Source organism: Equus quagga, chromosome 2 (assembly GCF_021613505.1).
Source record: "Equus quagga isolate Etosha38 chromosome 2, UCLA_HA_Equagga_1.0, whole genome shotgun sequence".
Taxonomy (NCBI): domain Eukaryota; kingdom Metazoa; phylum Chordata; class Mammalia; order Perissodactyla; family Equidae; genus Equus; species Equus quagga.
The window spans coordinates 120490897-120515141 of NC_060268.1; the positions used below are offsets into that span (position 1 = coordinate 120490897).

General features: G+C 48.0%; 1 protein-coding gene across 7 annotated transcripts in view; it reads left to right on the top strand.

Annotated features, from left to right (window-relative positions):
* Nucleotides 1-24245, top strand: part of KCNMA1 (potassium calcium-activated channel subfamily M alpha 1) — a 713595-nt gene that overhangs the window by 132875 nt on the left and 556475 nt on the right. The window contains exon 1 of one of the 7 annotated variants that reach the window (XM_046653015.1): nucleotides 13056-13151. The exons of the other annotated variants lie outside the window; for them this stretch is intronic. Coding sequence (XP_046508971.1) covers nucleotides 13068-13151 — 84 coding nt within the window. The 5' untranslated portion in view covers nucleotides 13056-13067. Of the gene's footprint in view, nucleotides 1-13055; nucleotides 13152-24245 lie in introns of those variants that run through there. 7 annotated transcript variants of the gene reach the window in all.

A 24245-nucleotide genomic window follows, 5' to 3' on the forward strand; every position in this document is an offset into this window, starting at 1 on the left:
AGGTGCTTAATAAGTGCATGTTGAGCAAATACATGAAAGAGAAGAGCACAGGAACTGCATTTGCAGAAGGTGTCTGATGATAAATGTTCTCAGCCGTGAGTGGCTGTCAGCATCAAGGCCTTGCTAAGACAGAGACCGGCCCCAACCTCAGGATTCCTGGCTCCAGAGGTCTGGGGTAGGGACTAAGACTCGCATTTCTAACGTGTTCCTAGGTGATGCTGCTGGTCCAGGGCCACACTTGGAGAACCACTGCCTTAAATTACTACCCTTCTCAAATGCTTTGCATTTTAATTTTATTTTTCTTAAAATATTCATTAATTAACCAATTAGACAAATCTATATTGAATATCTGCTGTGTCCCATGCACCAAGTTTGGGGGATAAAAGAAAAGTGGCCTCAAGGAACTCACAGGACAGTGAGGGAACTGCACATTGAAAACACTCACCGACTAATCTAATTGCTTTTCCTGGGATGTGTTGTCAGAAGTGCCCTGGGAGTGTAGAAGGGGCATGGGGGCATCCCTTTGAAGGCGAGTGTGATGCTCTCTCTCGCTCTGTGTGTTGTACTTCTGTGTGGCTTGTCTCTCTAGTTGACCTGTGAAATCCCTAAGGGCAGAGGCTAAGGTGAATTTTGGTCTTCTTTTGCCAAGTGTGTTTTAGTTCTGGGGGCATAGGAGGCAACCAAAAAATGCATTGCCCAAAGAAAAGATGTCAGTGGCAAAGAAGTGAATCCCTAATGGTGCAATTTCAAGCCCAGGTGTTTGTGGGGGCTTACTGATTTGGATTCTATTATATATGCCTACTTCTGGTGCTGACCTGGATGGAGGCCAGCGTAAGCAGGAGGGCACCTCCCTGGTCCCCAGCATCAGCTCTCTACCTGAGTTTATGGCGAATGCTGTTGACATCTCACCTTCAGGGATTCTTGAAACCTGCTGTGCTCTTAGCAGGCTCCTTTCCAAGAGCCTTATGGCCCGAGCAGGAGGAGGAGGCCTGGGTAACTTTCTTTCCTCAGAACCTGGGGACTGAGGAGGGAGCGAACCCCCTCCATGGTGACTGCTTGGGGCTACGACTGGAAATGAGAAAGAAAAAGCCTGCTGCTTGTTCTGACCAGGGCCAGGAGAAACCCCCGGCTTTGCCCAGGGCCAGGGCTGGCTTCCCTGTGGCTTTTCCTCCACCCACCTCTGCTCTTCTCTCTAGCTTCAGGAGTGGCAGACAGGAGAAGAACTAAGCCTGATGTGCCATCATGAATAACAAAAGTATTCGTAACAGCTCACACTCGCGGAGCACTTACTTTGTGCGGAGCACTGTTCTTTACAAATAACTTTAGATTCATAACAGATTAAAAAGGGTCAAGAGAGGTTAGGAATGGTCAATATTAATGGAGTACATGCTCTCAGACACAGGTCTGAAGCACTCTGCCTGTGTTACTCATTTAATCTTTAAAACAACCCACAGAAGTAGTTGTATAATTGGCCCCATTTTAAAGAAAAGAATACTGAGGCTGCAGGAATCTGAACAAAGCTGTCCTTTGGCATATGGGAAGAAAATAGTAAGACTTCCATTTCTTTTACCATCCTTTTAAATGACCGTTTCCGTGTATATTTGTAATGTATGCAATATTAGCACAGTATGGTGTCTGATGCACATACAGGCACACACATAAGGGTGTACACTGATGGGGGCTGCTCATCCAGGAGTCCTGCATGATTCCAAAGTAGAAGTACTTTAATGACAATGAGATTTCCTGGCTGGAGGATAGACGTTAGAATCTCTTTCAGCAGGGGGAGGTCTGGATGAAGAACAAACAGAGTCAGTTTTAGAGTAAATTGGCTTAGAACATCCCTCAGTTGATGTTTGACTGATGCAGATGGTGCTTAAGTGTTTCTGTGGATGATGTGTAATCTATTTATGGCAACAAGTCTCAAGAGAGTGGTTCTGTGCACCGGGGAGGTAGCTTCCTGCAGTCACATTTTGCACACCTTGTTTCATCACCTCCCTAACAGGATGAATGTGGTAGTTGATGGGTGACAGGAGGCAGCATTAAATAGAGCAGTGGTTCTTAAAGTGGGTTCCTTGGATGAGCAGCATGAGTATTACCTTGGAACTTGTTGGAAATGTAAATTCTTAGGCTTCACCTCAGACCCCCAGAATCAGAGACTCTTGCCCCCATTTGCCCAGCATGCTTTGCTTTAATCCACCCTCCGGGTGATTCTGATGCATGGGGGAAATTGAGAACCATTAAGATACACTGGCAGGAGCTGGGAGTGTGAGTCTGGGTTCTGCTGGTTATGTGGCATTGGGCAGGTTACTAATGGCCCTGAGGCTTGGTTTTCCCATCCGACTAACAGGAGTTGTCACACCTCTCTCCCAACTTTAATATGAGGATTAAAATAGGAGATAATTGATGCAAAGTGTGTAGCACCATGCAGAACATGTAAGAGGTGCTTGATATCAGCATAAGCTATTGTTTTCCTCATTAACTGGATTGCAATGAGGTGGTAGTACCTTTCTGTAAGAAGGAGGCGCAGAAACGTCTGATTCCCAGTTCCTTCACTCACCACCTCTGTGACCTTGGGCAGGTTTGTCTCGTTGTCAATCCGTTGGGGAGAACAACATCCATCTAACAGGATCAAATGAGAGAAGGTGCCTAAAGTACTTTGTAATTTGTAAAATACCAATCAGATATGAGAAATGTCTAGGTAGTTATTCACTGAGGAGGCTCATACTCTGTCCTCTTGGAAAATACTGCCCCTCCTCCCAAATAATAAAAGACAGTCAGGAACCTCTGCTTGCTGGACCTGCAGGTTGCACCACAGAGGCCTTTTCACCCCAAGAATCACTTTGTTTTCTCTCTGTGCCACTTCTGTTCCCTCCCACCATGATCCTACCCGCCAGATCCTGTCCTCAACTCGTTACCCCCGTGGTCTGATGTTGATCCTTCATTAAAATGTCAGCTGCAAGTCATGAAAACTCTGTCTGGTTTCCTGGAGGAGGGAGGGTGGTGGTGACTATCCAGCTTGCCCTTTTGTCATTACGATAATTGCTTGGGTGGCTGTGCCAAGACAGCAAATAAATTGCCTCCTCCCCTTAAATGTCTCCATGCTGTTTTTGCAACGTGAATTGCCCCAGTGTGGAGATAGGCTTTGCTCATAATTTCACCAGATTCTTAAATGAGGAAAATGGGCAAACAGCTTTCCCTTCCCCACACACTCCCACTTTTTCCATGACAATGTCCAATGACAACACATCTATCACCAGAGCCACCCTGAGTCTGCCAGCACGGGCTGTGAGAAGGTTCCTGTCTTCCCCCAAGAATACTGAGGGCCTGTGAGGGTGTCTGCAGAGCAGGGATAGAGCGGAGATCTGGGCGAAGAGAGCCCTCCACCCTGGTATTTCCCATCAGGAGGCAATAGCTCTTCCCTCCAGGAGGAGAGGCACGTCACTTTCCTCCTCGTTGCCTGCCTCAATGAGCCACAAGTTGATGAAGTGAGAGCTGTGTCACAACCATGACTCCTCATTAGGCTGATGATGAATAAGGACAGCAGGAAAAATGAGTTGGGCTCTGCGGTGGCATTTCTCTACTTTTCCAGCAAACTGCCAGGATGTCGTTCTCCTGTAAGAGCTGAAGGGAATGGAGGAGAGGGGAAGGGTTGGAGTAGAGAGATTTCTGATATGCTGTTAGTGGCTCAGCCAATTAAAAAGAAATTAAAATCTCTTCTGGCTGCTGAAATGCAAAGGCTCGTCCTGGCCCCTCTGAACACTTGAACAAATTAATCGGATGGATATTGACCGGGTATCAGCCAAATTCTTAGATACCAGTTCTTCTTTCTGTGGTGGGCAGAGAGGAAGAAGGAGTGTATGGAGGTGGGAGGGCTCAGGGGGGATGGGGGCATCTTGGGGGCCGTTCAGGGATTGAAAGCATTTAAGGGTAGAGGAGACAAATCTGCTGAGATTTCATCTTGAAGATAATCAAGGGACTGGGAGAGAGACCTTCTCTAGCCCTGGAGAAAACAGTTTGAGGCTGTGAAGCACTCTTGCCTCTAAATTCTTCTTTTTCTCTATAGACTCTCAAGCCTTGTGAAGGATAAAATGAGCTATAAGGAAGACTTTTGTGACTGTGAGAGTGTTGCTGGAAAGGGCAAGTGAAAGGTCCAGAATGGCCCCATGGTGCTATTAGTTGGCAGGGAGATAGATGGGATGACTTTGCCCTTATGCAGTGTCACACATTTGTCTGGAAGCTTTTTCCACTATGTGGTCAGGTGACCTCGGAGAGACAGAAGGAGGAGGCTGCCTCTCCTTCCTGGGCATTTTGGGTCACTTCAGTTCCTCCCTGACCTTGTGAGGTCCTCAGTCTGCTTCCCCACAATGTCTATTTCCTTTTTGTAAATTCTCTTTAAGAACTTGGAAAATGGCAGCTGTGATCCTTTGGCCCGAGAATCCAGAAGGAATGTCTCCTCGTGGTCAGGGCAGATGAGCAGGCAGGGAGCAGAGCCCTGTCATGCCTCTGTTTCTGGTTGCCTTGGCCAGCTCCTGCTGTGTCCCAGGGACAGTGCTCCCTCTTTGGGAGCAGTTCCCGCCACACACTGAGCCATAAAAAATTAAACTGCAAGGTTACCGAATATTTAATTTGCCCGAAGAAGAAAGGCTTGCAGATTCTTATGAATTCTTTGCTTTGATTAAATAAAATTGAAGGATGGGAGTTGTCTTCTCAGCACTTTAGCCAAAGGTGGGTCAGAACAGTTACTTTCTGCCCACAGTGTGGTCTTGGTTAACAGCTGGAGTCCTGCAGAATGCACCTGCCCGTGTGTCATTGCTGCCTCTCTCTGCTCCAGAGGTTTGGACTTTGCCCGGGTTGTGGTCAAGAAGGCCAGTTCTAAGGCAGCAGCCCTTTATAAAGCATTATCTCAACAGATCCCAACTCCATTGTTCTCAGCCTTGGATAACCCTCTGATCTTCATTTTCCTTACCTATAAAATGAGAACAATAATAATACTTTACTTATAGGATTATTGTGTCAGATAAATATCAAATGCCTCATACCTAGCACCGAGTAGGTGCTAGGAAATTATTACTATCATTATTGCTTTGTTTCTACAATACCATGATTGGGTTGATTATCTCCTTGTATTTTGGAAAAGCATAATTTTGGAGGAGGATGTGCTTATCCAGGCTGCTGCTCGCAGTTCCTTGGAGTTATCAACTGACCCGTCCATTAACAAGCCCACGTCTTCATTTGTTCGCTAGTTCAAGGCTGTTGGATCCATTCTTTAGCTAGATGCAGGAAGTATAAGTGACTGGACTCCTGCTTTTAAGTAAAATATGCTTTCACTGGAGAAATAACATGTATACACTATGTATATATGTATGTGTGTGTGTCTTAATATGTTCATCATACAGGGAAAAGAAAGGGTCGTAGAAGTTGGGATTACTATAGGTAGGGGTATCAGGGAGGGCTTTACTGGAAGCTGAGACCTGTGAGGGCAAGGTGTGGGTCCAGCACTTTGGAGAAGCCTGCAGCAGACCCTGTGGTTTCAAAAGAATTCAGAGTGTGGAGACACAGCCCACTGTCTCCAAATGTGCAGCACCCTTGGGGCAAGCCTAGGCCTAAAGGATGCAATTGTAAATACAAATCTTCTTCCCCAGGCCTTTATTTGCTGAATTTCCTGCTCTGGGAAAGGGGGACTGCTTCCTTATTTGCCTGGGTGCTTTACTGGTGTGGTAAAAGTAAACATGGCCCTGTCTGAGTACCTTTGGCTCAGCTGGAAGATCTGCTCTGCTGCAATTTAGGAGGGGGCATCGTGTATCAGTTCACGTCAGACCAGAGTTTTATGACTTGGATTTGCCTACTGGAGCCCTGGGTCATTGTGCCAGACCCAACCACAGGGCAGAAGCTTGAACTAGATCTCTGCAGCCAGATGGGAGGCGGGCAGGGCCAGCCCTTCCCTGTCACTGGCCTATAGCCAGCCCAGGTTTGGTGGGAAGTGAGGGACACGTCCTGATGTCTGAGTGCCCTGTGATTTATTGGCCGGTAGCTCAGTCCCTTAGGGAACAAACGCCAACTTCTTGGTTGCCATACATTGGTGTCCTGATTGGCGAGGTCAGCATGTCCCGAGGGAGCTACATCCGGCTTCTTTCTTGGTTGAAGGTCGAGGTGCCCCATGGGACCATTCTCCTCTTTAGCCTATTCAATCAGTCAGTCGATGAGCAAGTATTTCCTGAGTCCTGAGGTGTCAAGTATTGGAAAAAATCTCTAGGTTTGGCTCTGCAGGGGACACAGATATTATAATGTAGGGACCCCGTCCTCCACCCAAGGAGCTCCCAGTCCCATCAAGGGAAGCAAGAAAGAGACACATGTGAAAGGTTAAACAACTTATACTAGCCTCAAAGATAAGAACTACGAGCAATAATCCAGGAGACGTCCTAAGGCGGGATCTGCTCAGTGCTACACAAGTCCAGAGCAGGGAATGACCGGCTGGGCACGGAGCGGAGAGCCCGCCTCCTTGGGCAGCATCTGTGTCTGTCTCTTTCCAAATCCCAACAAGGATGAATAATATTTGGACATCCTTTTCTATTTCCTAGTCTCCTCCCACTGCTTATGGAAGTCTTATGGGCACATTGTAAATATTTGCAAAGAACAGAAGAGTGCAAAGAAGCAGAAGTAGAATCACCCATAGTCATGTCAGAAACATTGACGACTCTTCACATTTTGCTTTATTTTCTCCCAACGGTAGTACTATGCGGTTTTCTTTATAATGCTGAGATCACAGAGTACGTGCAGTTTAGGGTTTTGCTTTTTCCCTTAATATCATCATACTGTCAGCATTTCCACATGTCTTGGGGACACTATAAACATATTTTTAAATGACTATTATGCTATGATATGGAGACTTACTCCTTTTCCTTATATTTGCCCTTTAGTTTTTCCTCTTTTTTGGGCTATTTTAGGTAGAATTGCGCTTAGTATCTTCCTGCAGATTTATATACATTATCTCATCTGTTCATTTATTTAAAAAACTTGGAGTATCTGCAGTGTGCAAGACAGGGAACTTTCAGCCCTGAGAGGGAAAGGGCCTTTGGACACAGAGTTGGGTATTGAAAATGTTGCGGGACAACTTGGGAGGAAACCTTCGGAGGAAATGGCAAAAAGGCACATATATGAATTAGTTAAGAATATGCACGGTTTTGTGATGCTGTTATTGATAGCCACTGTTCCAGGCTTGTGATAGGACCGTGGGCAGGTTAATTGTTCTGGGCCTCAGTTTCTACATCTATAGTCACTAGATGGGTTCAAAGCTGCTCCCTGCCTCCAATAGTCTGTGGTTCCAACTACACATGTAAGATCACTCAAGGGTCCCTCTTTCCTGATGCCTGCCTGAGGCTATTTATGTCTGTAGTGTTCCTGGTGCACAGATGCTGCTGCTGCTGGGCCGGGACACAGCCTGCTCTCTTCTTCTCTTGGTCATGATCATGGTGTTCATTTGCTCAGCTCATCTTTTGTGTAAATAGTTCAGGGCTTGACTGCAACCCAGTCCATTGGGAATTAGCACAGATAGAATGGAGTTTTGTAAAATTGTGAGCAGAGCAACCAAAGAAGTAAGACTCTTCACCAAATGCTGACATGCCAAGAGAGAAGTCCCCTTTAAACCTTGAACAGGGTAAATCTTGGACAAATGGGAGGAAGCCCTGCTGCCTTAAGTCCATGATAAACTTAGAGGACGTATTGTCCTGAGAAGTGTTGAAAGCCCTGACTTTTAAAAGGTGCCATGGAATTAAAGGCCAGAGGATGTCTGGTACCTGCAATGTACGTTAGCTGAGTGATTTTTGTGTGGCAGGGCCCACGTTCCACAGACCCCAGATTATGGCACGCAAATTTATGAGATATTGTTCTTGGTTTGTAAATAACATGATTGAGACAAGCTAGCACATTTAAACAGAAACTGAGAGACTAGCTACTTTATTAGAGATCATAGTTTCCTGCTGGGATCACGCCTGTAGCTTTGCTAGCTCAAAGAACTTAGTGTTAACAATTCACACAGAAGGAATCAGGATCAGGAAATTGGCCAATACTCAGCTTACTCTGGCATGACTGGAGGATACAACCACAAAGGAATGCAACAAAGAGTGTGGTTGAGTGGGAGTATCATCTGTCATAAATGACAAAGTGCCACCTCCTATGCCATACTCATAGCAGACATCCTTAATTTATCAGGACACTCCTTTCAGCCAAGCCAAGATGCAGACTCAGAATCCTTCTTGATACAGTGCTCTAAGCAGCCATTGCCAAACAAATGGAGTTAATTTGCTCCTGGAGTAAAACCTGTTTGTCATTCCCACACGTAGATGCGTTATTTCTTCTATGGGCGACACCATATGGAAAAATAAGTCACCATCTAGAAGGTTCCTTGGTAAACACAGACATATGGTGGCCTGATAAATTGCCTTTCTCTCCTCTTGTGATGTTTTCCATGGAAGTGGGTGCTGTCTTAAGTAAGGCCAGCGAATGTGGAAAAATACAAATATTCTTTTTATTACCAGTCACCAGAATGAAGTTTGTCCCTGTTATGATAAGGAGTTCTGTTATGGGCACTTCCCAAAGGGCTCGTCGCTGCGATTTCTCATGCGTCCTCCATAGCAACACCTGAGGGCTTGGCCAGGTCGGTGTTATCTCCACGGGGCAGATGATGGAGGCTCAAGGAGGATGTGACCCGCACGCAGCAAGTCTCACAACCAGGAGCTTTTCCTGGAAACCAGGTGTGCCTGCCTCCAGGTGCAAGTTCTCTTGGGGCTCCTTTTTAAAAATATTTAAATTGTTTTAAGCTGTCGAGTTTGTGCTAATGTGAATTCCCCTAGGGTAGGGTCATGTCTTACTTATTTCTGTATCTTTGACTACTTTTCCTCCCCAATCGGAAGTACTGTGACTAACACACAGGAAGTGCTCAAGAAAGTATTTATAGCATATAAGTCAGCAGAAGATTCATTCATTCAGGTAAGAAACGGGGATGCTCCCTCCCATCCATGCTGGCCTTTTCCAGTCCCTTCTAGGGGGGAGTGTGCTGAGGTTTAGTCACAAGAGCAGTCGGGCTGTGAGGCTGCCTTGGCACAGGCACCGGAGTAGCAGATAATGACATTATCACTTCACTGGAGGCTTTCTTCCCCACAAAGAGGCTAGTCATTAAATCCTTATTTGTAGCCCCTGACAGCAGGAGAACAGCCCCAAGAACAGGGTTTAGAGCTGCTTGGGTCCTGAATGGAGGGGTCCCTCTGTAGGACTTCCAGGAGAGTGGCGGTGCCTTCATTGCAAAGCCTTGAGGACCAGGGACTCCCATGCCGGGCACTCAGGGCAAGGCAGCAGGTCAGACCAGCACCAGGAGGGAGTGGGTGTGGAGTAGATTGGATTTAGGGCTGTCGAGAAGGATGGGAGGCCAAATAGCCAAGCTCCCCAGTCCCTCCCTGGACCATCTTTGTTTTCTGATTTAGAATGCGTCCCCTTAGGGGATGGCCTTTTGACATGTGCTAATTATAAATTGTCTTTTGGTGCATTTTGAGAGTTCTAATAATTAGAATTTCTAATTCCAGTCCTCTGCGCTGCTCCCAGCAGCCTGATCCTGAGAGAGGAACACTTGACACATTTGCTGTCCTGCTCAAAGTCACTGCAGGAGGCCAGGGGCACGCAGGCTGGAGGAAAGATCCAGATTTGGGGATTAGGCATGGAAACTTCTTGCAACCCAATACAAATGTCCCAGAAGACCTTCTCTTTGTGGTTTGTTATTTTTAAAGTGGAATGTTTTCAAGGCAAATGGATGGGGCAGGTGGTCTCAGGAATAGACCCGGGTTCTGGTCCTGGCCTGGCCAGAGCCTCACTGTGGGGCGCTGGGCAAGGGACTCTTTGAACCTCAGTGTCCTTGCCTTTAGACCTAGGGAGTCAGATCTCGGATTGTCCGGGGCTGTTCCAGTTCCAAGATACTTGAATCTGTGAAATGTGGTCATAGTGTATTCTGAGTTGAAGCCCTCAGATGATGGAGTGACTCTTCCAGGGCTAGCTCCGTGACTTCATTTGCATGTAATTTGATAACAAGATATTAAATAACTTTGTTCAAGGTCAAAGTAAGAGTCCAAGCCCTGTGTTTTTTTCCACCCTAACACATTGTCTTGCTTAACCTCCCCAGCCTTGATTTCTTCGTCTGTGAAATGGGAATGATGATCCTTGGGAGACAGTCTCGGTGAAGCTCTGTATAAGGTACAGAGCCCTAAGCATGCTGAAGGCATCTTCATACTATCACTCTGGGCTTGCACTGATCCTTTGGAAGAGGCATGTGACACTTTCTTCACTGCCTCATTCCACATAGGGCCACAATCCTAAAGCATCTTTAGGGCCTTGTAGCAGTTGGGTGCCCAGGATTCTGGTGGGGAGAAGATGGATGCTCCAGGGCCAACTCTGACTGAAGACTCACCCTGCTTTGTGGGGGAGTTGCCTTGTGGGGACTCTGATGGACGTGGACGTCAGTCCTGAGAACCACTGGGCATCCGCACTTTCTTGTGCATTTAATGGCGAGAATGTGTGGCATTCAAGGATGTTTTACTGGTACACAGCCCATAAGCTGTCGTTATCATATTTATAGATGCTAAGTGGGGGAGGGAGGTGCCCAAGGCCCATGTAGCTAGTGAACTGGGGAACAAGACAGGGACAGGACAGGAACTGAAGTTTCTAGCTCCAAGAAACAGCCCAACAGCCCCATTGTGTCACTCCCCACCTCTATATGCTTCTCTTGTGGTTGTCCCAATATCCCCTCCAGGCCTCTCGGTCTGGGCTTGTGCCCTAAAACTGTCCCTTTCTAGGTAAGGTCCTCAAGCCTTAGAATTTGAAAGGAGAGAGTGTTAGTGTTGGAGGGACCCTTAGATGTCATTTGGTCCAACTGTTTCAGTCAACCGATGCTGGAGTAGGGGCTAAAATGATGGAGTAGTTCCATGACCTCATAGCTTGTTGAAAGAGCCTGGGGTTACCAGCTCTACTGACCAGGGGGCCATTGCCCTTTCTCCCACACTCTATTGCCTTTCTTCCCTTGGAATTCCATCAAGGAGTCAGAAACTGGTGAAAGCAAGGTCCAGGGCTCTGTTTTGTTTGGCTGATCTTTGAGAGAGAGGAAAAAAAAGTATTTAAAGCCTCCAGACATGACATGCACCACACTCCCCATATCAGTCAGCTTGGGCTGCTATAACAAATACCTCAGACGGGGTGGCTAGACAACAGATGCTTTTCGTCTCAGTTCTGGAGGCTAGAAGTCCAAGATCAAGGTGCTGGCCAGGTTGGTTTCTTCTGAGGCCTCTCTCCTTGACTTTTAGATGGCTGTCTTCTCTCTCTGTCCTCACATGGTCTCCCCTCTGTGTGTCTGTGTCCTGATCTCCTCTTCTTATAGGGTTGCCATATCAGCTCATATTGGCTTAAGGCCCACCTTAATGACCTCATCTTAACTTAATCACCTCTTTAAAGACTCTGTCTCCAAATCCAGTCCCATTCTGAGGTACTGCAGGTTAGGGCTTCAACATACGGATTTTGTGAGCGCAGATCAGCCCCCTAAAACTCCCTCTCACATTCTCGTGTTGGATTTACACCTCTGGCTGTTTGTGTGACCCTTGTGGGCATTTGCATTTTCAACCCTATCATCTACTGGGAGTCTTGGTGGATGATCAGGAGAGACCCCCAGAATGGAATGAATGTCCCAGGGATGATAGAGAGCGGGAAGCAGCAGGGGCTGCCTGTGGTCACCCCCATCTTCATCCCACAGTGACTGCTCCATGGACCTGCTTGGAGTGAGGATGGGAGGATGGAGTCTGCTCAGAACACGGTCAGTACTGAGGAGGGAGCTGGTTGTCCTTCAAGGGTGCGTGGCTGATTAAAACAATCATATTTACTGGCCCTCAGAGAGATATATTTATAGCCATGGTGACATGTTATTAAGGATCTAATTTGGATCGAGACTCTGGGAATCTTATTTTTAGGCCTAGAGGAGAGTTTTTCAGGTAGGTGACCAGGAGGTCTCCAGTGGCTGTGGGTTCATTCCGTTGAATTTGAGGCTCTCAAGGTTGGAAGAAATTGAAAGGTCCTGTCAACCCATCCTTCCACGTGATGCTTGTATCACTGCTCCAGTGTCCCCATCAAGGGACCACCCAAGCTCCTCTTAAATGCCTCTAGTGCCAGGGAGCTCTTTCCATCCAAGAAGGGCCATCCTTCCTAGGAAAGTCAGAAGGAACTTTCTTCTTTCTACATCATTCAGCTGCCGCTTGTGGTTCCACCTTTGGGAGGACGGAATATGTCTAACTATTTGGCAGCCTCTTCAGAGATCTTGAAGACCGAGCTAAAGGTCTTCTTGGCCTTCCCTGCTTCAGGCTAAGGGCCCCAGTTTATCCTTCAGCAGTTCCTCTCAGGATATAGTTGCACCCTGTTTTTTTGAGAGATATGAATGTTCAGTTATGGGGTCCAGGATCTCCTCCAATGACTTGCCTCATTGGGACAGCTGAAATTCTATCCACTTTGCCAGTTGTAGTAAACTGACTTTTGTTGAGGAAGTTTGGGGAAAACAGGCTACTTCTAAAAAGAAATCCCTCCACAGGTACCTGTGCTGTAGGTTCGGCGAGGAGAAAGACAAAGCCTGAGTGTTGATAGAGGGGCATTTCCCCATGTGAGGGCCAGCACCATGCACGTGCGGGGACCCAGGTCTGGCTACAGCACGGGGCGGGGGGGATAAGCCACAGCACGCCAACGACGGGTAGTCCTTCCGGGAAATGAGTGTTTGGAGAGCTTTGCTTTGCACTCCAAGCCTGCCCAGCCTGAGAACAGTGGAGTCTCAGTCTCTGTCGGTGCCCCTGACAGGGAGAGCCTGGGGTGCATCTTGTGCATGGCTGTCTCCCCAGGTCACAGTGGCATGCCTTCAGTGTCACACTGAATGGCTTTCGTGCACTCAAGCCCCCACTCTGCAGCTGAGCTACCCCTCGTGGGAACTTGAGCGTGTCCTCACTTCTTGTGCCTTCAGGCTCTCCCTGCCTCCTTTGTTGTTCTAAGGATGAGATGCCATGATGCCTGTCATAAACACAAGCTCTGAAGTTCTCCACACATGTCACAGATGGAAGATTAGGAAGCTGCCTCTGCGTGCACAGGTATTTATATTTCAGTGCCTAATAACAAGAACAGAACAGAAAGAAAGAAATTAGTTTTCACCTGTGGGAAAATCAGACTTCAGAAGATGCTTTATAGGAACTGTTGTAGTGGGGTTGGCCTAATTGTCCAAACACCAATTTTTCTCTATTCCCTTTAAAAATTCTCTATTTTCTATTAAAAACAAGAAAACAAACTATGTGTATGTATCTGTGTGGATATGTGTGTGTGTGCCTGTGTGTATGTGTGTGTATGCAGTATGTGTTGTGTGTGTGCGTAGTGTGTGGTGTGTGCGTGTGTATGTAGTGCTTGTATGTAGAATGTGTGTGGATGTGTGGTGTGTGGTGTGTATGTGGATGTGTGTGGTATGTGTGTACGTATATGTAATGTGCATATAGAGTGTGTGGTGTGTGTATGTGTGGTGTGTGGTGTGTATGTGGATGTGTGTGGTGTGTAGTGTGAATTTATTCTTTGGACAAACCGGGGATGTTTCTCTGGGCAGGAAAGCCCTCATACCCACTCCCACACCCCACCCCGGTTTCCTCCTCTCCTCCTTGGCTGGCATAGTTGTGCTTACATTACCTGAAGGATCACAACAGGAGAATCCAAGTTTCAGGACGAACAAATGCCTAGAAATTACACTTCTCAGGGAAATAGCTTTTGGTGGCTCTTCTGGAGAAACCCTTGTCGCTGAAGTAAGATGAGATTTTCCCAAGTTAGACCCAAGCAAGGCTGCAGATCCTGTGGGCACGCTTTTAAAAACGATTACAGTAGTTGTCAGTATGACCAGGATTATAGTCCAGTGGCTTATTTCTACTCTTCTGCCTGGCTTGCAGCTAAAAATAAGATTCAGGTATTAGATTTTTCTTTCTGTCTTCACCAAAGAGCAACCTCTGTGAGTGCTGGCACTGTTCCCAAGAAGAGTCCCTCCTCAGAGGCCTTGCACAGTGACCGAGTCTTTCTGCAGCTCTTGGCGCTCAGGATAAGGTGTGCAGCCTTTGGTTTACGTTGCTGGGGTGAAGCTCTTCTGACGTGCCCTTCTTCCAAGGGTAGACTCCATCTGGATGCCGTCCTACAATTGTGACACCAATCCCAATCCTGATTACCAAGTAAGATTCTAGTCACCAGTTACAATGTGTGGGGTTTTTTCCTACCAACAAGCAACTCTTGGACACCAGCTGGGTGTCCTACAGTTCAACTCAATTCTGACTCTATTTACCTAGAGATAGTGTCAGATCCCACAGGTTAAGGGCTCAGTCCCACAAGACTAGGCTCACATAACTCACAGAAGCATCTTACCCACCAGATTACCAGTGTATTATAAAAGGATATAACTCAGGAACAGCCAGATGGAAGAGATATGTAGGGCAAGGTATGGGGAACGGGCGTGGAGCTTACATGCTCTCTCCCAGCACCCCAATCTCCACGTGTCTCCGACCCTGAAGCTCTCCAAAGCCTGTCCTTTTGGGTTTTCATGGAGACTCCATTACACAGGCACCATTGATTAAGTCGTTGGCCGTTGGTGATTAAATTCAACCTCCAGCCCCTCTCCCCTCCTCAGAACCGGGGGTAGGGGTGGAAGTTCCAGTCCTCTAATCAGATTGCTGCTTCCTCTGGTAGCTAGCCCCATCCTTGGGTGACTCAGGGATGGTCCAAAAGTCATCTCATTAATGTAACAAAAGACACCTTTATAGGGTGCTCAGCATTTAGGAAAATTTAAGGAATTTAGGAGCTCTGTGCCAGGAAAGGGGTTAAAGACTAAATAGGTATTGCTTATTATAAATCACAATATTACACACTCCAGGTGTTCCCTTTGCAGTGACCAGTGAGGGACTTTAATGACAAGATTCTGTGGCATCACCTTGGTTTGCTTAACCAGAATCGTTGCTGGACCATAAATTCCATGAGGGCAGAGACTGGGTCCATCTTAATTTTCATTGTATCCACGGCATAGTGTAGACAGTCCATAATCATTTGTGGGATAAGTGAATATATTTCCATTTTCCAAAGCCCTCCCCAGAATTGACACAGGGAGCAGAGAATTACACCTGTGTCTCTTTCCTAGATCCCTCCAGTCAGTGAGCGTTGGAGAAGATGGCTCTGGGTTTCTCCCCCAGCTCCCAAATCCTACGTCCATCCAAAAGAGGCTCAGAGAATGGAGAGCTAGAGGCACAAGTAGGCATCTGACCGTTGCCTCCTTGTTCACCATGACTGATGGAATTAGTATAGTGTTGGCAGCATCCTTAGGTCTTCATCTGCTATTAGCTAATTGAAATTACAAAAAAAAAAATCTGCATTCCCGGACAGCCTGTTCTTGATGCAGTTGAAGAAAGACTAAGGAGTTATATCAGCTACTTCCTGGCTCCTGTGGTCCTATTTTTGGCCTCAAACCCATTGTGAATTGTTATCTTTCCCCCCACCATCAGTGGGAAAATCCATTAACAAATTAAAATTCCCCCCAGAGTCAGAACGGCTTTAGTTTCTGGGTGACTTTTTCTTAAGTGACCTTAATTTTAATCACCAATGCCATACAGGTTTGGAAGCATCCACAGTCGCTGAAACTCTTGTTATTTGTTGAGATACCAGAATGCTGGGGTTTCCACAGTTTGGCCAAGCTTCTGGGCTCGTGGTGATCCCTCTGAACGTCTTGTTGGTTTCCGAAGGTCTTTGCGCTCCTTCCTTTATTGGCCTGTCCCAAACAGTTTCTCAGGTCACTTTTTAAAAGTTCACACAGTCATGGGAAGTTTTCCACCACCTGGGGTTAAGGTATTCTAGCCCCTCAGGAGTCCCCTCTGGAGACTGTTACTACCTTTAGGAGCCTTTTGAAAGACACATTGAGAACAAGTGAGACTCAGTTCTCAAGCTGCCCCCAACAGGCTGAGTTATCCTTGGTTGGCTGAGAGAGCTGTCCAGCGTCATGGCAACTCCCCAGCTCATTTCAAAGTGAACTATCTTGACCAGAAATCCTCCCTCTCCAATAAACTGAAAGGGGAGGCTTCCGATTTCCATAATTCCGGGCTTTGGTGGCCTGCAGATGTTTTTCTTTCACCTCTATTTTCTGGAGCTGCATTCTACGTTGTCTGACTTTGATAAACTGGAGGAGAATCAGAGTTCCTATTGGACCTCCGAAGGTGTTGGTGGGGAGGAGGTGGGGATTGGCAGGCAGGCCCTAAAGCAGTGATCTGTGGGAGTGACGGCCAGATGGGTGGGAGGAGCAGAAGGAAGTCCTGTGAGTGCAGGGTGGGAATTCAGACCCTTGTGCTTTGAGGTACTTGGGGCGAAGGGGTTGTTGGGGGAGAGGCAGAACGGTGAAGAGTTTGGCTAACCCGAAGAATTTGTTGTTCTCAGCTTTAATTGTAAGCCTCTTTGCTCACACAGAAGAGTAAGATAAAGTGGTTTGCCAAGACCAGGTTGGGTTAAGTTTCCTTGTTAGTAATAAGAAGTGTGAGAAGCATTTACTGGGCACTTGCTGAGTGCCAGGACTTGGAGACTCAACACAGCTCTGTGAGGAAGGGACCATTATTATCTGCATTTTCCTGATGAGAAAAGTAAGCAGCTGTATTAGTTTGCGAGGCTGCTGCAACAAATACCACAGACTGGGTGGCTCAAACAACAGAAATGCATTATCTTTCAGTTCTGGAGGCCAGAACTCTGAGATCAAGATGTCAGCAGGGATGGTTCCTTCTTGGGCCGTGAGGGAAGGCCCTGTTCTAGGCCTCTCTCCTTGGCTTGTGGACGGCCATCTTCTCCCTGTGTCTTCACGTTGTCGTCCCTTCTGTACTTCCCTTCACCTGTCTCCAATTTCCTCTTATTAGAAGGATACCGTCCTTTTGGATTAGTGCCCACTCTAATGACCTCATTTAACTTAATCACCTCCTTAACAACCTTATCTCCAAGTATAGTCACATTCTGAGGTACTGGAGGTTAGGACTTCAACATCATTTTTTTGAAGGGGACACAGTTCCTTAACAGTTCCATAACAGGCACAGACAGGCTAGGTAACTTGCTTGAGGTCACACAGCTACAGGATTAGAAGCCAGGCAGTCTGACTCCAGAATCCCCTGATTCTGTGCATACAAAAATGAGAAAATGCCAAAGCAGGGTTATGCAAATTATGGTCTATTTTAAATGTTTAATGTCTTTTAATTAATTTAAAAAGGAGGTCTTTTAAAAAGAAAAAAGTTGAATACAATATGACTACGCTATCAGAGGACAATTAGTTAATATGTAAACAATATTAATTCTTAGTGTACCACCAGGGATAAAATCTGGTACAGGATAGAAGCCTAAGCTTGACAGGCGATGGTATCTCTTCCCCATCCCATGAGCGCATGTGCGTGGATGTGTGTACACCCTCATCAGGGATAGCTTCAGGCTCTAAATTTGAGGCTCTCTGTAGAACTTGGCTAGTGGCCTCCTGCGCCTCCCTGCCCCCTTGGGGAATCCTTTCTGAAACTTTGGGACTCCCCAGTTTTTGGTCTTGAACCACTGTGCTCTGCTTCCTCCAAAGTCTAGAAACTTGGGTTCTGGTCTCTACTCTATCAAGAAGCAGCAGTGACCTTGGGAAGGTCAAATGCCTCACGGTTACCTTCCCTGTCTGCAAATGGAGGTGTTGGGTAAAAGGTGACCCTTCTGGGCTCTGCAGCTCCAAATGTCCCCATGACTCTGATGCCGTGACTGAGAGCTCTGCCACCTGATTCTGGGCTGCTTATTAAGCCAAACTAAACTGCAAGGTCTGGGACTCTATTGGATTGTCCTGGATGGCACCCAGAATCTTTGGGGTCTTCTAATCGCCCAGCATTTTATCTGCTGAATGCTGCTCAGCCAACATCATTCCAGACAACCGCATGGGAGACGAACTTTCCATCATGAAAAAATACCATCAATAAAGAGGGGATGGTTAAAGTGTAGTTGTTTGATGTGAAGTCTGTCCTTTCCTACCAACAGTGTAGCAATAGCCTCTGCAACCCAAGATTTGTTTTAACGGATGGATATATAAGACCAGGAGCCACTGAAGGTGATGCTGCATGTCAGAGAGAGGTGGCAATAGCTTTATAATATGGTGTCCTTCATGGTGTCTGGCTAGAGGTCACTGTGAGATCTTGGGAAAGGCTCCGTGTTCTTCCAGCTGGGTTTTCCCCTTCACAGTTTCTATCTTTTTTCTTTCTTTACTTTTTCCCCTCCTCTTCCTTTTCATTCCTTTCCTTTCTTCCTCTCTCCCCCATCCCTCTCTCCTTCCTTCCTCTCTTTTTTCTTTTGAGTACTGTTTATGTGATTTAGGCTTCACTCTCTCCAGGGCTTTCAAATTAAAGGTGACAACTTGTCTCCCTTGTGGGCGTCACCATTCCATGTGACATAACACGCGCGTCCTCAGCTCTGCGAATGAGTGTCGAAGCGTACAGAACTCTCTCGCATAGAAGGGTTATTTGCTCCTGTTCTCCCTTCTCTCTTATCTTTCTGGCCCCTTACTATCTTGGTGGAGCTAGATTCAGCCCGTCTCATCTGTGACTCTTTCTCTGACTATTGATGCCTTCAATGATTGATTATAAAATAACAGTGACTCCTTTCTTAGAAGTCATCACAATTTAACACGTATATAATATACATAATACAGTTGTATGCTTGGCTGGCCTTTGTCTCTCACTAGAGTATGGCTCTTTGAGGACAGGGACCCTGTCTGCCTTTTTCACTGTTGCCCTCCCAGAGCTTAGCACAGGATGTGGCTTACAGTAGGTTCTCAAAGTGTGTTTGTTGAGTGAGTGTGTGAGGTGGGTGGGAGGGTAAACCAGTCTTCTTTGGAGCTGAAGAAACAGGTTCAGATAGCTAGGTGGCTTGCCCAAAGCACCCCTGCTAGGCAGCAGATGACACAGACCTGGGCTCTCTCAGTGCACTCCATTCAAAGGGACCACAGCGGCACCAGCCACTCCCCTGCCCATGGGGAGCTTACTGTCTAGTTGGGGAGACCGAGGGAAGGAAGGGGAGAGCTGTGCAAGGAGCCCATGCTAGGCAGAGTGAGGGGAGGCATGGGCAGCCAGGCTTCAGAGGGGCAGGGAGCTCTGGGCCACAGATGAGTGGGTCACCCCTGAGCCACATGGCCTGTCTTTGCCTCCACCTTCAGCAGCTGCAGTTGGCTCCCGATGTTCTTGCCAAGGGTGTGACTTTGCAGGACTTCTCACCTCCTGCTGGCTGAGCCCCTGCCAGGAACACTTTTCTGGGGTGCTCCTGTTCCCTGCCAGGGCGGATTTGGGTCTGTCCTTTTCCTCCCAGCATCCCATGGACACCTCCATAGGCTGGGCAGGGTGTGGACTGCGCAGCCCTAGGGGCCACCGGACATCAAGACTGTGATGTAGGCAGCACCCTCTGTCCCTGTGCAGTGGCTGAGGGATGGGACAGGGACTGGCAGGGACTGGCACACTCTCTGAATATATGAGGGAAGCGATCATTTGCAGGAAGGGCCCACCCCTGAACAGCATTTGCTTTACAGTGGGGGAAGGAGCCAACACTCATTAGATGCCTGCTGTTTGCCAGGTGCCAAGAAGGCTTTGCATGTGGTATTGTATTTAATCCTCCCTACTGCCCTCTGAGGCTGATACTGTTGTTATCCCCATTTTACAGATGAGAAGGCTGAGGTTCAGTGTTTTTCAGTGGCTCACTCAAGGTGGGCAAAGCCAGTAAGTAGCAGAGTCCAGATTCAAACTCAGACTCCTCCCACTCTGACCCCACAAGTATTTCCATGATACCACCGTCCCTCCTAAGACCTGGGAGAACCCAGGAGACCGGAGGTCCTGTCCTGGGGCCAGCAGGGAGGCCCAGCCGGGACGCCAGGACTCCCTCTTTCCACTCGCACTAAAATGCCCTTGTGGCTGCAGGCTGCCTGGTGTGCCTGGGCCCGTGGATCTCCAGCCTCCGAGCCCTTCCCAGAGCCGGAGAAGGCCAACCAGTTGCTCTCAGCGCTTGCTCTCTGAAGCCAGCTGTGAGCAAGGAGCCTGGCTTCTGCTGAGGCCTCTCTGCTGCCCCCAGCATCGTCAGAGACTGTGTTTGGGCCTCAGGTGGGCTGGCCTTTTCGTGAGTTCCATTTTGGGTGTGCTTCAGTCTCTCATCTATTTTTGGTTTAGAATTTGTGTCATATCTCTTTCTTGCCTGCCCCTGCCGATTTACACACAACCACAGTCCTGTGTAGAAGACAGGTGCTCGGCCATCTCAGCCCCTGGGGCTAATGGAGGGAAGCAACGACTTTGATGTAACAAGATAAGCAATAATTTAGAACGTTCTGTCTAAGTTCTATGATATAATTTTCTCCCACGGCAGATTTACCTCCTCAATTCTGTTCAACTCAGACCAGTATGAGAATGGCTTTCCCCTTCCTGTCTGCACACCAGTCTGGGTTGGCTGTCAAGAACACGAGTACCCTGAAGCCCTGAAGAGAGTTTGCCTTAGAAGGCAGGGAGCCTGGTCCTTGTCCTGCCCCTACGTCTCACTGGTTGTGTGACTTTGACACACCCACTTAACCTCTCTGAGCCTGGGAAGACTCATTTCTCAAATGGGAATTCAGTAGCGATACCTGAATTGCCCAAAGGAAGGGACAGTGCTAGACTGCGATTGCAAGTGGAATGCTCTATGGCATACCTCAGATTTGCTGCTTCCCCATTAGCAAGAGGCTTTGTGGGCGGCGGATTGAGAGCTATTAAGATTTGAAATGAAATTAGGAGACCATCTTTCCAGTCTCTGTGTCCTTCATGGATCATCTCCTCACCTTTCTCTCTGTGCAATGATGACCTCAAGAAGGGGGAAGGGAGCAGCCTGGTAGGAATGGAATAATTTACTTGTAAAGGCCTTCCCACTTCTCCAAGGGCTTGCAGATGGAGGATTTGACTTGAGCCTCCCAGAACGGGTGAGAGAGGAACAAGGCTCACTTACCTGGTAGCCCAGATGAGGACATGCCAGCACCCAGAGAGGTCAAGTGATTTTCACAAAATCACACAGCAATTTGAAGGCAATAGCTGGGGCAGAACTCAGGGGTTTTGACTCCCGATCCAGTGCTTATCAAACTTTAGTTTGCACAGGAATCTCCTGAGGATCTTGTGAAAATGCAGCTCAGGAGATCTGGGCTGGAGCCTGAGATTTGGTATTTCTGACAAGGGCCAAGATGATATTGATGCTGCTGGTCTGGGGACCTCACTTGGAGTAGCAAGGGGCCCACTGAAGCCAGGAGGCTGGGGTCTTTGAAGCCTGATCAAGCAGGAGTGAACCCTCTGCCTGTGTGAAACCTCAGCCCCCCCTTTACTGATTTGTGTGCCCCTGGCTCGCTCCCGAGGCTTCTTTCCCTGTGCTGTGAGGGCCTGGGCTCCTGCCCGACTGCTTCCCTGGCCCGCTGACTCCAGTTTCATCTTGCTCAGTGTTGGAGTAAACGTCACGTCTCAGCCAGTTTCTTGCAAGCCTGCTGGTCTAGGTGCTCAGTCCCCGTTCCACGGAGATCTGAACGCTGGAATGACCTCCTCTTGGAGCAGCAACCACCCTGAGTGCTAACCTAGTTTGTATTTTTAGAGTGTGCTCCATCGATTGCTTAACTTGCAGAGCAGCTCCTCTCTGCTCGTTGGGGAGGTGCCAGCAAGGAGTGTTCTTCCTCAGGCTTTCTCCAGCTACCTCCCTCCTTGTTCCCGTCTCTCATGAGCTCAGAGTCCTTTTTCCTTGGTGCAGTATCCTTAGCATTTAGGATGGAGAGTTTATTCACCCCATTTGGTAGATGTGGTGGAAACACTGAGGCCCAGAGTGAGTGACAGGTCAGGCTTGGGCAGCACAGTGTGACACGGCCGAGAAGCAGGGCTCCAAAGCCCTTCACCTCCCCACTGGGCAGAGGTCATGGAAAAGGGACATCGTCCCTGGCCAAGCAGGGTCAAGGGCTCTCTCTGAGCCAGATGAGATGGCGGTCTGAAGGGAAGCCAGGTGGGGGCCGTGTCCCATGTCACCTGCAGGTAGAGTGAGCTCCTGGCTCTGGTTTTTATTTATAAAGTTCAGCTGGAAAAATCCACATGCTGGGAGAATGGGGTCAGGGCCACTTAAGCCAGTGGTTTCTGCTACACCCTCCCCACCCCACGGAGACCGTTGACTCCAGCCGGAGACAAGTGGCCAAATGCCTCTGTTTGAGTTTCACCCCAGTGTCTCCCCATCTGGCAGAGGTGCAGATGAGCAGCACTCAGCCAGGAGGCTGCAAGAGGCAGACTAGCTCCCAAGCTGGGCTGGGCTGGGGAGGCCTCTCTGGGTTGTGGGGAGGGAGGTGCTCTGAAACTCGGGGGTGATGTGGTCAGTGGCCAGCACTTCTTAACCAAGCTCTGTCCTGGACCTAAGGCCCGTGGATGTGACAGCTTCGTTTATTCTTCCACCCATTAAATGTGAGCGTCAGCTGTGTTTAAGGCACCAGGTGGGATGCTGTCGGTGTTACAGGGCTCGGGGTGGGGCAGGACGTGAACAGGACAGTTTCTTTCTCAGGGACTTGAGATGTCGTCCTGGGAAAGCGTGCTGTGTATATCTGTGAAAGTAAAGGCTAAAAGCATCAGGCAGTGTGTGCCTGTGTGTGCTTGTGTGTATGGGTCTGTGGGAGTATGTGGGCATGTATAGGTGTACGTGTGAGCGTGTGTCTATGTGTCTGAGTGCACATATTTGTGTTTATGTGTGTGAATATGTCTGTTACAGTGTGTGTTTATGTGTCTCTGTGTGCATGTGTCTGTATGTGTCTGTGTGCCTGTGTGCTCACGTGTATGGATGTTCTGTGTTGTCCGTCAGTGTCAGTGTTTATATGTGTGTTTGTGTGTGCATATGTCTGTGTGAATATGTGAGCCTCTGTGCTTATGCCAGTTTGTGCATGTGTCTGTGTTTCTCTGTCTCTATGTGCAGGTATGTGTATGTCTATGTGCAAGTGTGTGTGTGCATGCACCTGTGTGGATGTGTCTGAGTTTGTGTGTCTGCAAGCATGCTTTGGGCTGTGGCTGTTTGAAGTCCACCCTCAGTGGGAGGCACCAAAACAGCCCCAGGTCCACGCTGCTCTGGAGTTGGCCCTTGATACCTTGGATAGCGGATGAGACAAGGACACGTTCCCTGTGGAATGTCTCTGTTTGGGTCCATCCTAGATGTCCCCGCTGCACAGAATACACTGGGCAGTACTTACAGGTGAAAGGAGAAGAAGAAAAAGCAAATAGGACCGACTTCACTTGATTCAGCATGTGCCTGGTCCCACACTGCATGCACAGCAGACCTGGGGTGCACCAGACCTGTCTCCTGTGCTCTGCGCAGACGGAAGCTGAGGCAGGAAGTAAAGAGCCTCTGGGGGAGGGGGCAGTGTAGCCCAGCCTTAAATTGAGACTGGAATGGCCCCTGGAAATGGACAGTAAGGTGGTTGGGAGTCGAGCTTCCACTGCTGGGCAATCTGCCCCCTCCCCCCTCCAATATTGTAGCTTCGTTAAGCTTAAGACTACAGAGTTGAGACCCAGCACATCCATGTCTGGTCCTGACCCTTACTGTGTGACTTTGAGAAAGTCACTTGACCTCTCTGGGCCTCACTTCCCTACCTGTAAAATGAAGACACTGGATCATCTCCTCATCTTATAGGAACCATTAAATTCTGTAACTGAACAAGTCACTGCACAAGTGGCAGTCTGGACAAGTGTCACAATAGAAGAGAAAGCACAGTGCTCTGGGAATAAGGCTAGAAAAGAGGGAGAGTCTAGAAAGGCTCCTTGAACTTGGACTTGAAGGATGAGTGTGTAGGGGGAGACAGAGAAAAGAATGCAAGAAGAATCTGAGAGGCACAGGATGGCACAGCATATTTGATTCATTTAGCAAACATTCATAAAGCACTTACGTAAAGCAGGCATTGTTCTAAGATAGGGGTTGGCATTGTTCTAAGATATGGCCTGCAGGGCAATCTGGCCCCCACCCCTGCTTTATAAATAAAGTTTTATTGGAATATCCATGCCCATTTGTTTACCTATTGCCTGTGGCTGCTTTGGGCTCCAGGGCAGAGTTGAGAAGTTGCAAGAGACTACATGGGCGCAAAGCCTAAAATACTTACTACTGGGCCCTTTATGGAAAATGTGTGCCGC